Here is a 16,435-nt window from a genome sequence, read left to right as displayed (position 1 = left end):
GACCTGCTTTTAAATGGTATTTGAACAGTTTTCCAAGTTAGAATATGATATAATGGAGTTGAAATATATACTGTGGTAATTTGGCCCGTTCGTGTAGAGCAGGTAAAACCGACTGCCCACCCCTAAGTAACTGAGAAACACTGAGAACACGACCACAAAGAAAAGTAGTTTAGAAAAAGCGATTCCATTTCACTGCTTTGAACCAGTCAAATTTAGATCTTCACATTGTAAAGCGGTCTGCTGAGATGAATCGGATGATAATTATGGATCCTATAAATGTACCCATTTTAATCACTTACAGCACCCATGCAGAGAGAAGAGCGAGTGGAAGATTAAAAAAAAAACAACATCAATGCTAATCGATCGAAATGAGTGAAAACAGTACTTCGATGACCTGCTGTGTGCTGAAAGAAGCCACAGCTGAAAGCTTATTGAGATATTCTATAGATAGACACCGTCTTAAAAGTGCTCATTTAAAAAGAAAGTTGCAGCCGTTGAACCTTCTCTTACTCTTTGTTGAATTTTGCTCTGGTCTCACAATTCCACATTCAAACGAAATATCTGGAAGCCATGTTAAGCAAAGTGCCTTTGTCCAATCACTCATTTTCTGTAAACAGTGACTCAAATTGGCCATGACCAGTTGGACACTTTCTCTCTCTCTCTTTGTCAGTCAGTTGAATAGCAACAGCAAAAAAACAAAAAACACACAAATGGGAAAATATTAATAACAACGACAACAGCAACTGAATAAAAATAATTGCACATTAACCATCCGGGATAAAGATACTAAAAAAAAAAAAAAGGAAAGGTAGAAAAAGAAGAGTCCGCACACAAAAGGACAACTACAGAAACAAAATGAAGTAGGAGAAACACATGCAAAGGAGAATGAGAGCGACTGCTTTACACCTTTTTTCTTCTAAAGTTTCACCTTTGGCACAGAAATGTTTCACAGCAGTACCTTACGTCACACCGGTAAACTCAGAGACAACAAATACAGAGACGGAGAGACAGATCTCTGCTTGTATTTCTTTGTACCATGTCCCTCTGTGGCGCTGAACGCTCGTGTCCTATGCGATCATGTATTGAGTGATGGCTCGGAGCGCGTACAGCAGCTCGGCCTGCAGACGTGCCTCCATCACTAACAAATTTACATGAACCTAAAAGACAAAAACGACAGAAAGATTTGTTTTAAAACACTTAAAGCCATTTTAAGTAGATGGTATATTTTATTATTATTTTTTAACACCATGTCAGTAGCACTTTTATGGCAAGAACAAAATAACAACAGTCGTACAATTTTCTAAAATTAAATGGAACGGTTTAATAAATACAACAACAACAACAAAAAAGTTCAAAAGCATGTGTTTGTTGTTGAGTATCATATTTGATACATCAGGCTTTTCTAGCTCATTTAGTATGATAGGATAATACGGAGTTCACACTCTAGGAGGAAAAAACACCTATCGTGGGGGGCAAAACATATTATGCAGTGCAATACATTGATGACTGAGAGACGAACAAATAAATATTTCTCCAAAAAAAAACTAATAAGTATTTTAACATGATTTTTCTAAAAATGATGTACAGATAATCAAGTTGCTTCAATCCAGTAAGTGTTGAAATTATATTAACAATAAGATTTCACAGCAAAAATACACATGAACCACAACCTGAAGAGGGATGTTTTTAGAATTATACTAAAATACTTCTTACTTGCTAAAAAATATGAACTATCAATCAGACGGCAGAATGCATGAAGTAAATTGTGTGAAACTTTTTCAGTAAAGCGGATCATGATGATAATTTAAAGAATTTGTGCATCAAATGTGACCCTGGACCACAAAACCAAGTCATAAGGGTCAAATTTTGGAAATTGAGATTTATACACCATGAAAACTGAATATGAATATGAATATACACATGAAAGCTGAATAAATAAGCTTTCCATTGATGTATGGTTTGTTACGATAGGACAATATGTATTGGCCGAGATGTAACTATTTGAAAATCTGGAATCTGAGGGTGCTTAGCAAAGCATATTACTAATCAAAAATTAAGTTTTGATATATTTACGGTAGGAAATATACAAAATATCTTCATGGAACATGATCTTTACTTAATATCCTAATGATTTTTAGCATTAAAAAAAATCGATAATTTTGACCCATGCAATGTATTTTTGGCTATTGCTAAAAATATACCCAAGCGACTTAAGACTGGTTTTGTGGTCCAGGGTCACAAATATGACACATTAGGCTTTATAGGGTTAAGTAGATGTTACTGAAGTGTACACAGCACAAGTTTTGATAGGAAATCACCTTGTCTGAAGCTTTGACAGGGGCCCAGGACAGTGGGCATAGAGGGGTCTTGCTGGAGTCAGGATAGCAGGCCACAGCTTTGATATAAAGTTTCAGTCCACGCTCCAGTAACCGGCTGACTTCCCCATAATCGTAGTCATCATATCTGAGGGCAAACATGTCAATGTAAGTGCTTTGTTTTTGTGCCTTTTTCAGCATTCTCAAAAGTAGTTGATGAGTCACAAGGTGTGATTATGGAGTTGAAAGCTTGCCATTATATTTCATTTCATGTTTCTTTTGTATTCAGAATGCAAACTAGCACCAAAATGCAAAATTGCAAAACACCAGGGAACCAAGGTACCTGATGCCGTAGATACAATGGATGTAGTTCCAGATGGCTCGTTTGAGATCGGGGCTGTGAGGGAAAGGGAGGGAGGCCACACTGCGGAATCGCTCGTCTAACAAGTGCCCTATATCAGAGTAGAGCCTGTTCACCAACGAGAAGCCGTGATCCTCCCATGAATAGTCCTGCACAGAAAGACAAATAAATCAAGCATTCATAACATCAACTTTACTGCAGTATTTTAAAGTCTGTTAAATGTAAAGTGCATAATTTCGGCATCATTAGTGTCACCAAACAGATTTGCCTAAATAAATTACCTTTTCAAACAGGTTTCCCCAAATGCTTTTTGGGGGGAGAAAAAAACAACAACCTACAAACTTACTTACAGTTCTTTCCATATATAAACTACTATTCAAACATTTGGGGTCAGTATGATTTTAATGTTTTTGAAAAAAGTATTTTATGCTCACCCAAGGATGCATTTATTTGATAAAAAAAATACAGTAAAAACAGTAATATTGTGAAATAATATTATAATTTAAAATAGCTTATCTATTTTAATATATTTAATATATCTATAAAATATAATTTATTCCTATGACAAAGCTGATTTTTCAGCAGCCATTATCAGACTTCAGTGTCACATGATCCTTCAGAAACTATTGTAATATTCTGATTTGCTGCTCAAGAAACATTTATTATCATGAATATTATCAAGTTTTTAAGTTTTTTATTAATTGGAAAGAACAGCATTTATTTAAAATATTTTTTGTTACACTATAAATATATGTACTCTTACTTTTGATCAATATAATGCATTCTTCCTGGATAAAAGTATTAATTTATCTCTTTCTGACCCCAAAATTCTAAATATAACTTACCAGTACCATCCAACCTGACAGAACTGGAGAGGATCTGCAGTGTGTGTGTATGTATATATTTAAATGTTATATATATATATATATATATATACGCACACATTTATTTTCACTATAGGAGTGGCATACTCCCATTCAAATCAAATGTAGAAAATGTAGTCAGGTTTTGAGAGTAACGTTAAGTGTTGACAGTCTTGAGAAGGAAGGCTATAAGCTGTAATTCTGACCCTTAGTACCCTTTTATGCTACTTCTGTTAGGTGACACCCAATGCAAAGTCTCTGTCCCCACCTGCACCCGGAATACTTGGAAATGGTCCTCCTCCCGTCTGGCAAATTCCTGGTAGCAGAATTCTGGGTCTGTGACGAAGCGGGAGGGGTCTGCGGAGAACATCGCCTCGTCCTCCTCCTCCACATCTAATACGGAGTTGCATTTGAGAAAGAGCAAGGCAGGTTATGAAAGTGGGTCCACGAGGGAGTGATATATACACAAGAAAAAGCCCTTGTGTAAAAATAACTCTAGACACTCATCCCAATCCAAAATTACACATCCTGTTTACACCAGCATTGGGAAACATGGTTACATGACACACTGACTTTAAACTGATGAACAACGTCTTACCTGCATGTGGGAGTGTCTGTGAATGGAGTCGGTCTCCTTTTCTTTCCTTGATCTCCTCCTGTGATTTTTGAATTTGTTCTCGAAGGCAAGCAACTTCACAGCTGGAGTCTAAGGACTAAAAAAAGAGCCAACTGTTAAGAACAAACCATGCAGGTTATGCCTGCATTACAACTGACTTCACATTGCTATCCTAGGGATGTCAGAAATATTGTTAATTAAGTAGCAAGCTGCTATTTAAGTAAAAAGAATAGTAGTCTTTCTACAGTGTCCATAGTGCCAACTATGTTCCCAAGTGGTATCACCATGATCAAGTCAGCCTATTATGAAAATGACAGTAGAGCAGTAAGACTGTGCTTTTGATGTATTAATTTTTGTAGAATTTGTTTATTTGTACTTTTTGTGATATAACTGAAGTAGTTTATTGTACACTACCAATTTTTTTAAACATTTTATGAAAGAAGCCTCTTATGCTCACCAAGGGCACTGTTATTCAAACACAGTAAAACAGATATATTGTGGATTATTATTGTAGTTTAAAATAAAGGTTTTCTATGTGAATATTTTAAAATGTGATTTATTCCGGTAATGGCCAAACATGCTGGTCTGGCATGTATACTACATCATTTTGTGTCGGTTTCGTGGGGATGCAGATATTTCTTGAGACGAGGAGAAAAAAAAAAAAGATCGGATGGGGAAAGCTCTGGCTTCGTGTGGACGTAGCCTAAGTTTCATGAATTCAACATGTTTTTTGATTAATAAACTTTAATTTAACCATTAAAATGGAGTCCAGAAAAATAAAAACGGGGGAAAAATACAGATTCCAGAAAATTTTTTATGGATTTCATAGGGCCCTATCAATGTAACCCCCTTAAAATAACATTTAATAGTGTTTGTAGCATTCCTCAAACAAAAAAAAAGTAAAGGAATAGTAGCAAACAAACACGGCGGGTCCTGCGGGTCTGGACGGACAGTAACAGACATTCCTCACTAACAGCGACCCACTGCCATTTCGGCCTTCTTTAGTGTACAGACTACTAGACAGACGTCTGTAGACCTCAATCTCCCACTTTTACACCCCAAGATGCTTAAAATACATCCAGATTATAAAAACGGCAATGGACACCATACCCATGTATAATCACAGGCAAAACTGGGGAATTGTGCTTTAATTGTCCATATTTAGCTTAGGGAGTCTATTTTAGACAATTTGTGGAAAGGAAATCAAAGTGAAAATCGCAAATACAATGTCCTGATGTCCTTGATTGACTGGTGTTGAGGAGATCTGTTGATTCATGTCTTCATGTTTTTAGATGCTGACTGAAGGCCAACCGAGGCCTTGTGCCTGCGCCTTTGGCCTGCTTTGTGTCTGACTGGGGGATTATGGAAATCCTGCCCACTCCCCTCCTGTTTGTGTGCCTCACAGTGAGAGCAGCAGAAGAAGCAGGAGACTGGAGAGTAGTGAGAGAGCAACTGAAGCAAACAGAAGCAGACTGGTGAAAATGGGTTTCACTGGACTAGAGGAAAAGAACATTTGTAATCATTTTCTGCCATTTATCAGTGCATAAGATTCATTATTCATCATTATTGTGCATTAAACTGTAGTTACAATCTCCACTTTGAAACTACTTAATTTTTCTGATGATGTAACAAAGGCTAAGTGGCTGGGTAAAAACAATACCAATTTCACAATTACACAGAAATTTGTCACATTATCGAAGTTCAACGGAATTTGAAGGCCATTTAAGTTCTCTGGCAAAACCAGTTGAGTTCAGACAAACTTTACCCGTTTACTTTACAGTTTGCAGTGGTTCATACAGCTCCATAACTTCACAATGGATCTGTTCACGGTTTTATTTTGAACTTGCACTCAAGTATAAAGAAATAGTGAGTGCTTAGTTCAAGGCTGATAGAAACTAGGGTTGGGCGATGTCTACCAAATTGGCATCGGACGATTTCTACAGTGAAACATCGTGATGGACGATGACATCGGGGGGAGGGGGTGCCCGAAGCGTGAAACCGTATGCAGAAAGGCATGGAAAACAAATAACGCATTCTATGGAGCCACTAAAGGGACATGGATAGGTGCTTGCTAGCGGTAAGACTGTTACATTAAAGTACATGAAAGTTCACTTACCACATACACAGAGTAAAGGCGGGCGTACAAGGTGCGATTTTTGCTGTCGTACGAGCTCATAGACGATTTTTTTCTCTTGGGATAAAATCGCAGATGCTCGCATGGTCGCGGCTCGTACCGTGTGAGAAGAAGTACAGGCCGATCCGAGACGTTACGTTACGAGCACCTCCCGTCCTCCCGATAATTTTCAAACATGTAAAAAAAAAAAAAATCGGATGTTGTCGGTTTAAATTCGTGGCTTACGTGCAGTTGAACGAGACAATTTGGCGATCCATCTGAAGTTGACCAATCAGAAGATGACAAAAACCATATAGTCTATAATAATTTTAGTTTAATTATACAGTTCTATTTTTTATTTGTTATTCCGAATGTGCCAAATTTGCCGTTCAGCTTTATGAATGAATATGCCTGTTGTATTTCCGGCAAAACGAGCAGAAATTCAGAAATGGCCTACTCCCTCGAGTTCTTTATGAAGAACAGAAAGTCAATGCTTTTCTCTGCTTTTCAGCCATTCTCTTTGCCATGTCCTTTGTCGTTTTTTTTTTTTGGACGTCACAAGCCTCCTGCCACAAAGAAAACTATTTCATCCTCAGAACCCATATTTTTATGAATGGCGTGAAATGTAATGCTTACGTCAGAGTTTGTAAAATCGTAGTAAATTAGTGTCGTGTGTGACTGCCTCCATACGATTTTCGGATAAACTCAATCGTGACATGTGCCAGAGCTCACGACGTTCCGACCTTCAGAATGTACACACGCTTTAAGGAGAGATGACTGATAGGACAATGACGAATGATTTGCAGATACTGAGCACCACTGACAAATATCTAATCTTGTAAAATGTGTGGTAGCAGCAGTACCTACCATTGAGCTCCATAGTATAGAGTCCGTGTGATTGCGAATCTCGAAAGTGAAAGTGAAAGTAAAATGAGAGCGCGCATTCGAAAGCGGTTTCAATGCCCTGCATATTAGTAGCGGCTCCCTGATGCCCGCAATTTATATACAGTATAATTACGAGAGAAAGTATTGACTTTTTTTTTTTATCCTCCCATCTCGTAAGATATTTATTCCCTTTAGGGGTTCTGTGTGGTCTACGTTATACTCCGGCTGACAGCAGCAGTGTCACTGTAGCAACATACGGTGATATGTTCCGCGACAATGTCAGTGACACTGACACAATCCATCGGCACATGTCACAAGTATCAGTGGCACATGCCACTCTCCACTGACACGTCAGTGAAAACCAATAGTGTCACCGGATGTGCCACTGAGCCTAGTGGCATGTGCCAATGGTTTCCGTACATCAGATGTCACTTAATGCTAATACTGCCTCTCTCCGCCATGGTTTCCTCATTATTCACATAATTTTTGCCGCGTGCACCTTTGCGCTCATGCTGACGCGGCAAGTATAAACCAGTTTATACACCCAAAGCGCTCGCACTGAAAGCCACTCTCTCAGTTTCTTCAAGTGATCAGTGAAATCGGACTCCTGCTGCCCTGTGCTGTGGCTCTGCAGCGCGCGCTGTATGGAGCAGAGCAGACGCTTTGGAGCAGCGCAGACCATGTAATTGCACAAATGCGACCACGTCAAATGTTAACACGCACATTCTCAAAAACATTGTCGCAGTCTAGAGCCCTGATTTGATATAGATATTTATCACATACCATTAATAGGAAAGGAAATGCTTTACATGTTTATAAGACAAATTAAGAATTAATATAAACATAACTTATTGGTTTACAAGCAAACTTCACATGCTAAACTACTTTTTAATTTAGGTCTCCACAAAATCAGTTTTATTTTTTCCCAAATTCTGTGTCAATTTTGTTTTATTATTATTATTTTATATTATTAATACTTTAATAAGTACATTTGGTGAATTTTTTCAAGTTAACTTTTATTTTGGCAGTTTGTCGTGAAGATCTTTGAGTTTCAGTTTGTGTTTGACGATAGCTTTTCTCAAGTGAAAAGGCGAAATGTTGGTGTAGTGACTCAGAGCAGCTCTGCAGATGAAGTTCATGAGAACTATCTTCATATAGTGAGACAGCAGATGCTGAAAACACCACGACAAAACTGTGCCGCTCATTCACCCAGAGACAGAGAACATGCAGAGCTTTTAGTGACATTGACCTGATCGTCTAGATGTTGGCTAAATATTAATTTGCTCAAGTTTATTATCAATATTGTTTCCCAATAAATACAGTTTTATCGCCTAGCCCTAGTCTTGACTCTTGGCTTTAATTTCTAGTATGTGATATTAGATCAGTTATAGTGTTCGTCAGTGAGAGGGTTGCTTCTGTACTTCTTTCAAGTAAACTACTGCTCCGTGGGTTTGGCTGGAGTTAGTCATGGCGATGAGGGGGTCGGTTACACTTTCTGGGGTGGGGGGAGAGCAGAGGATAAGCTCTGACTGAACGCAAACATGAACGTGGTCACGTATTGCCTGAAATCTTGTTACATTGTTACGGGGGACAACTGAGAGCCGTGGCCAAAACAGCTCTGGGCCATCATAACTCTTCCTGACAGTACTGAAGATTCACACTGACAGCACGGCACGTACTGCGCCTAAAATCCCTTTGAGTCACTATACTTTTTGTGTCTCCAAATACCACTTAAATTCACATAAAAGAGTTGGTATTTTTTTTAGCTAACTGAAACTCTGTTCACTTTCTTCATTGCTGATTGGTGGGGAAAATATGTGGGTAACAAATTACACCCAGGCCTATGGATTAGTTGTCCAGTCGCAGCTCTTCACACAGCGCCTGACAGAAAGGAGAAGGTTATAAATAGTTCTGGAGGACAGCTGAGATAGCACATGCATAGATAAGAAAGAAACACCATTCCTGCGCAAGGGACACCAGAAAATAAGAACGGTCACAGCGTTTTACTTACGCAGGATGTCATAAACATCGCTCCGGACAGGTTCCTCAAGTAAATGTTCATGAAAGGGAATAATCTTAAAAACTAGACTAAGCCCTTGGTCAATATTTGCTTCTTAACTCAATTTAACATGAATTTCCAAAGAAATGTAGATCTGCACTGAGGTGCAGACAGTGGTTTGTCCTCTACTGGAAAATGCGTCAGCCTAACCTATGTTTACTGAGATATTTGAATGCCTGAAACTTAACATTTAATATTAAGACCATTTAAAAATAAAATTACACTACATCTGGTAAATGACTAATTTTGAGAGGCAACTTGATGAAAAAGGAACAAAGACACTCTCTTCTATTAAAGAAAAAGATCTGTGTCAAGGCAGAGCTGAAAGCTGCGATATGTTTCTGCCCGAGACACAGGTGTCTTGTCATTCAACAGTCGAGGCTTGCGAAACATGTGCAAGCAAAACATGCCATACAAAGTATCACAGTATAACGTTACAGTTACCTAGAAAGTCAGGCATTTAGATGCTCCAGATCAAGTACCCATCAAGGTCTATTTTTTTTTTTATAACTTCCATAGGTTTGTTGTGTCCCAAATGACACACTATACTACAAACTAGTAGGTACTCTAATGACTAGAATACGAACTTTATAAGGTTATGTTTTCATCCAACACTAGAGTCTAGTCATTCAACAGTCGAGGCTTGCGAAACATGTGCAAGCAAAACATGCCATACAAAGTATCACAGTATAACGTTACAGTTACCTAGAAAGTCAGGCATTTAGATGCTCCAGATCAAGTACCCATCAAGGTCTATTTTTTTTTTATAACTTCCATAGGTTTGTTGTGTCCCAAATGACACACTATACTACAAACTAGTAGGTACTCTAATGACTAGAATACGAACTTTATAAGGTTATGTTTTCATCCAACACTAGAGTCTAATAGCCTGTCCCCATGTGTTACATAAAGAAAAGCGGCAACAGTTGAGTGCATGAAATGTTCAACATTCCACACTTAATTTTTTTGGTTAAGTACATCATCCAGGTATTTGAAATGCACTTTTTCTTTTTGGAATTTCCAGTGTTAACATGCTACAGTGAACATTTATTTTTCAAATAAAACTATAATTATTGGGATACATTTTACAAGAAAATACTGTTTCAGTCTTTCTACTTTAAAATGTCATGTTAAACTAAGTGTGTTACTTGTCATTTCTTTAATTGTAAAATTTAGCTACTAGCAATTTCTGAGTGAAAATTGTTTTGAAGTATTTTTTAGTGTACTCGCTCTATTTATACTATAAAATAGCATTAAACAGTGCACACGTATGTGAACTGGGACGCACCTATTGTTTAGATGCCATAAGCATTTTGCGCTGGGAAAAGCTCTAAGAATATAGAAGTGAAAATACAGTCAACCAAGAACCATATTGGCAATAAAGCACAAGCCACATTGGGACAAGTCATTTAAACAAGACTAAGATGTTGAGGTCAGCCTCAAACAACAGTTCAAACACTAGTCTCCACTGGGACACTAGTGCACTATCCCTGGTAAACAGATCACATGTCTCAGAGCCCAAAACTCCTCAGTGGTGACCCAGAAAAACAGGCAACTGCAAATACAGATATATTCAACATGCTATTGTGGTTCAATACAGAGTGTTCATTTCACAGCCTGTATCAGCAGCTGCAGAAAATCGCAAGGGGGAATCTGTATCCATGGAACGAGACAAAACAACTTGCAATTAACTACTAATGAAACTTCAGAGGGAAATTAGAGACTAATGCAAGTCATATGGGAGGCTGAGAGACGCTCACACACCCACACAGATGAGCCTCAATGAATCCATGCAGCAGATGCTGTCAACCGAGGTTTTTGTATATATAGGCTACCAAGCGGCAATCAACAGAAGATGTTGGTTAAACTTGTCAATTAGGGTATAAAGTTCATAACACCATCACAGTTCATGGTCAACAGTGTTAGGTTAATTTGAAACTTTGGGGCGATTTTTTTGTCGATACAGGATGCCTCATCAGCACCAGTAACATGCACCGACATGTCTTTACCAACAGTCAAAACGAAACAGGAAGTCAGTCTCATATCCTCTTGGCGAGTCCCTCAAATTCAGCTGAATTTTTTTTTATTGGGTAAAGGTGCCACTTTCGGCAATCATAATTCCTGTTTCCGTGAACAATGACAGCACACATGGCCTTTACATAATAATTCAGTTATTTGTTTGATTAAAACAAGTTTAAGTGCCACAGAACGCAGCATCTGTGTGAGATATTAAAGAAACAATGAAGTGCAAGATCTCTCCATGAACAAACAAAACTGTGTTTAGATTTGAATATATTTGCATGTACTCTTGCGTTGAGATTTGAATGAGTTCATGTGTTTATTCTAGCTGGTCAAACACACACGTACACACAAAAAATAAAAAAAATCTAGAAGTGGAATAGAGGCATTAAAGGGATAGTTCACCCAAAAATGTAATTCTATCATAATTTCCTCACCCTGTTTTTTTGTCCAAACAATGAAATCTATGACCACCAAAACTGTTTGGTTACCAACATTCTTTAAAATGTTGTCTTTTGTGTTTTGAAAGTGAAAGTGACATGTGGCCAAGTATTAACCCATCCAAAGTGAACACACACACACTGTGAACACACACCCGGAGCAGTGGGCAGCCATTTATGCTGTGGCGCCCGGGGAGCAGTTGGGGGTTCAGTGCCTTGCTCAAGGGCACCTCAGTCGTGGTATTGAAGGTGGGAGAGAGCGCTGTACATTCAATCCCCCCACCTACAATTCCTGCCGGACCGGAGACTCGAACTCGCAACCTTTGGGTTAGTCATACAGGGTTGAAACTACACGAGTAAATGATGCCAGAATTTTTATTAGTGGATGAACGATCCCTTTAATTGTGCGACATATCACTACTTAAATAAAACAGACAAACATAAGCCTGGTGGTATTGAAGGTGGGAGAGAGCGCTGTACATTCAATCCCCCCACCTACAATTCCTGCCGGACCGGAGACTTGAACTCGCAACCTTTGGGTTAGTCATACAGGGTTGAAACTACACGAGTAAATGATGCCAGAATTTTTATTAGTGGATGAACGATCCCTTTTAATTGTGCGACATATCACTACTTAAATAAAACAGACAAACATAAGCCTGCTGCTCATCTTTTGTCATTTGAGGACGGTCTAAACATGAGGCTCTAAATGACAGGGGGCTTCAGTTCAGGGCCTGAGTCCAGAATAAGAGCGAGATGCGATATTCAATCTGCATTCTCAGAAGGCCTGGAGGGCTCAGTCCTTGACTTGCCAACTGCTGTTGCACAAACCCCATCTCTCTCCCTCTCTACAAAGGAAACTATTTTCGGCTTGCCAACCTGGAAGCTAGGAAGAACAAAACAGCCAGCTGCACCTCACAGGGGGTTGGACTGAAACAAGGCCGGCAGCAAACACACACACACACACACACACACACACACACACACACACACAGACAAACACGGCAAGCCACATATGGATGCAGTCAGATAAGCAGGAAGACTGACATTTACATAAACCGACAGTGTGACACACATTCAGCAGCTTGCATATGACGGACAGTGAAGTGAAGACAGATTATTGATGAATCACATTTCCGTCTGGAAAGTCCAAGATTTGGTTTGCTGGTGAAATCTGTTATGTCTGTAATTTTGCCATCTTTGTGCTTTGTGGTCTTTATATCCATTAGTCAATCATGGTCAGTTATGCCTCAAACATATATATGTGTGTGTATGTGCGTGCCATAAGCTACATAATAGATTGCGGTTGCATTACATGTTTTTAAACTTATTTTACCATACTGTTCTGACAAGGTTACAAAAGCAGCATAGTCAGGACATTAAAAATGCTCTCTATGTGAAACATATCAGGGAGCTCTGAAACGCATACAATGCCATTATAATACTTCTCACTTACAAATGGACCAGTGGTTAGTTGAGGGAAAAAAGAAAACGAGTTTATAATGTTAACAATCCAAGTACAAGCCTATGGGATTTTTTTATGGGCTGGCAAATGAGAGCATATTTCTGAGAAATGTTTAAATGACACATTCCTCTGTTGTTCTCCTGTATGCAGAGCAGCGCCACCACAACAGCGGCCCCCGCAGGCTGCAGGAGGTACTGCAGGCGAAAGGGGAGAAAAACAACTTTGATTGGCAGTACATCAGCATCACATCACACAACATTCACACAACAAGACCAAAAAGTCAAGCATGAAGAAATGTTAATAAATGCATCTTCCCTTAAAGGTCGTTCAGATTGTCGTGTCACGGCTTACTGTAACGACAAAGGGCTTTGTGTTCAGCGAAAAATTACACTACGACAGCGCTTACAGACAAATGACAGATTTTAATTTTTATAAAAGCGTATACGCAAGCAGATTATGCTTAAAAATTAATGATAAATGCAAAATGAAGAAAGAAAATAACGAGTTGAATGTTCGAGAAATGAATGTCGATACGACCCGAAGCCACTCAGTCAGTTGTCTTCGCGCATAAAACAGGAGCTTCATCTCACAAACAACTCAACAAAAGGCTCAGACGTGCCCGAGAGTGTCCAACCTACAAAACTTCAACATGCCAGCATCAGTAGAAAAGCTTATGTAGGTGGAGATCATTGTTAAACTCACAACCATGGCTTCATCTGCACCAAAGGCTTTCAAGACTGTTCCAGGCTGCAGTCTTACATCCTCGTGAAGCTTTGCTTTTAATACTTGGGATATTCAACATCAGGTTTTTCAAATGCACACCTTTATGACTGGTCAACATAATAGTTGCAATATGAAACAATGGCTATCTGAACCCAACTGAAGTATGAACTAAGCATATGCACGACAAACAGGCTTATATAGCTTATCTTACTCTTTGTCATAAACGCAATGGATTTGCAAATAATTTCATTCCATAAAATACAAAGCATGTCATAGGATCACTACCGCAGCTCAAACGTTAAATCCAAGTAAAATGAACAGCAAGCCTGCAGTTTTATAAGGTGTAAACACTTTTGTCTGGTCAGAAATGAACTTAATTTCAGGAACAAGAAATCATTAACAATGAATCGGCGTTTGAAACTCAAAACAAATAGTCAGTGTTTGAAACGTGGCGATCAGACAGACAAATATGAAACAGATAGATTCTGCTAATATATGCTGTGTTTGAAAATAACGGATATTATTTTCTTTCATAGAGGGACTCTTGAATATGCATTCATAAACAATGCTACACGTAACTTATATCCGTTTAAGAAGCGTTTTAAACATGAACGACATTAAAGAGTCGATGCTTTAGCGAAGTAGATGAACTGTCAACTTTGAAACTTCCCAGCAAGAGTCTAGATACAGCTATGGGTTATCGTTACAGTTATTATCTTCACTTCAGTCATATATATATATATATGTATGTGTGTTACCTGATTTTGAACAAACTGGTACTGTGTTCCAAGGCGATAGTCCATGTTTTTCGTGCAGATGATCATTTTCCTCCCTGTAAGCGCATGAATGCGGCTCCTCCGGCTTCCCTGGTTCTTCTCAGCGACTCGCTAACAAAGGCCAAGCCGCTATGAGCTCTACATGTCCGGACATACAGCCGCAGTGTCACTGAGCGAAAAAACTATTGACTGACACACTTCCACAGTGATGCCGTCCAATCAGAGAGTTAGTGAGGCGGGTCTAAGAGTGGAGCGAAGGCCAATCAATTTTTAGTACTGGATTTTTTTTTTTTTTTTGTGACGGCTGCGTTTGTCCGACATCCCGACATCCGAGCCAATGAGCGCCCGTCATGTGGTGGAAAACTACCTGTCTGTTAAACACATTAAGCCCGCCCACTTTCATGACGCAATGCCACCTGACAACTGGTTGCCATACCGCACTGTCTGTCTTTTTTTTTTTTTTCATTATTATTTTTATTTATTTATTTATTTTTACCTGTATTATTATTTATATAATACTGTATATTTTCTATTTCTTTTTTGTAGTTTATATTTGTTCGGTACCTTTATATTATATGTCGGAAATCAATAAAAAAAAATGTAAAAAAAAATACTGCACTGTCTGTGAAAAAAGAAATTGGCACCTAGATGCATTTTTTTTAATTCTATTATAGATAATAAAAATTGGAAGACTGTCAATACCCTTTAAATATTGTATTCATAATAAAACGAAATAAGTAGGCTACATTTTTAAATCTTGCTTATCCTATTTACCCTGTTAAATTATTAATTTCAAGATACTCTGATATTGATGATTTATGTTCCTTTTGTAAAAGTAGGGAGCTGTTGACTCATTTGTTCTTTTAATGTAAAACTGTGCAAAACTTTTGGATGGAATTGGCAAAATTAGTTTTTAATTTAGAAAAGGTTAACTACGTTTTTATTTTAAAGGATATTATTGTGCATTATGAAAACAAAACTAACAAAGGTCTTGAACACATTGTTAATTTATTGATATTGCTGGCAAATATTTTATATAGGCTACATAAGCAAAAATGTTTAAACTCATCCTCATTGTTTATGTTGTTTATTGTTGAATTTGATTGTTTTATGTCTGCTTTGAAATTGTTAAAAAAGTAATTAATAGCCTATGTTTAAAATATTATGATAGTATTTTCAGATCCCGTTACCATTTAGATTATTATTTCATGCCATGCTTTGTTCGGTACTTGTTTCCCTTCAATATATATCAATATATCAATAATAGCCTACCGCACTCTCTGTGAGAATAACTTATAGCTTGTTTTGAATGAATTATTTGGCCGTTATTTCACTCGACCAAATATGTCTAAAAATGTCATAGACATTCAAATGAACAACAAACACCAACATCTGACTGCTCAAGAGAAAGTGTTTAAATGAACTCATTTGAAGCTCTATATCCTGCACTGTGGTAATCTAAGCACTATTTAGAAGAACCTTACATTTTTATCTGATTGGGAGAAAAATAATCCACTATCCCTGTGTATGCATACTAGTATTCGAGATGAGTAATCTTGAGTAGGCTACTATTTAGGGTTGATATTATGCAAATTGAGATGTAGGGTATAATAGTTTTTTTTATAATAGAAATCATTCTTGATCCCCTCCATTCATTTTCCTCCAGTTGAGACTCTCACAGCTATAAAGGCCTTCTATTTTTTACCTTAAGTAAAATATGCTTGAGTAATCATGCATTTGGAAAATTGCACAATAATGCGCAAAGAGACAATTCTGGGAGCTAGGCCCATTGCTTAAAAA

At 38.0% G+C, this 16,435-nt stretch overlaps 1 protein-coding gene across 1 annotated transcript; it reads right to left on the bottom strand.

Annotated features, from left to right (window-relative positions):
- Positions 1–777: 777 nt before the first annotated feature.
- Positions 778–14,953, bottom strand: LOC107561318 (sestrin-3-like). Its single transcript, XM_016245741.1, has 7 exons — positions 14,618–14,953; positions 13,193–13,330; positions 4,138–4,252; positions 3,808–3,932; positions 2,659–2,825; positions 2,319–2,463; positions 778–1,157 (listed from the first exon to the last, which is right to left on the bottom strand). The coding sequence occupies exons 1-7, from the start codon at positions 14,681–14,683 to the stop codon at positions 1,068–1,070; spliced, it is 846 nt and encodes a 281-aa protein (XP_016101227.1). The 5' UTR covers positions 14,684–14,953; the 3' UTR covers positions 778–1,067.
- Positions 14,954–16,435: the final 1,482 nt, after the last annotated feature.

The sequence above is a fragment of the Sinocyclocheilus grahami genome, unplaced genomic scaffold, assembly GCF_001515645.1.
Source record: "Sinocyclocheilus grahami isolate Dianchi unplaced genomic scaffold, SAMN03320097.WGS_v1.1 scaffold23.1, whole genome shotgun sequence".
Taxonomy (NCBI): Eukaryota; Metazoa; Chordata; class Actinopteri; order Cypriniformes; family Cyprinidae; genus Sinocyclocheilus; species Sinocyclocheilus grahami.
Note: the sequence above shows the minus strand (reverse complement) of the source record. Positions and strands in the feature narration are given on the sequence as shown.

What these genes read in the sequence shown, in the direction of transcription:
- LOC107561318 (XM_016245741.1), bottom strand. Translation starts at nt 14,683, where the DNA reads ATGATCATCTGCACGAAAAACATGGACTATCGCCTTGGAACACAGTAC. An exon ending in ACCAGTTTGTTCAAAATCAG is followed by an intron (nt 13,331 to 14,617) that starts GTAACACACATA and finishes TTTCGCCTGCAG; the next exon opens with TACCTCCTGCAGCCTGCGGG. An exon ending in TCCAAGTATTCCGGGTGCAG is followed by an intron (nt 2,826 to 3,807) that starts GTGGGGACAGAG and finishes CTTTCTGTGCAG; the next exon opens with GACTATTCATGGGAGGATCA.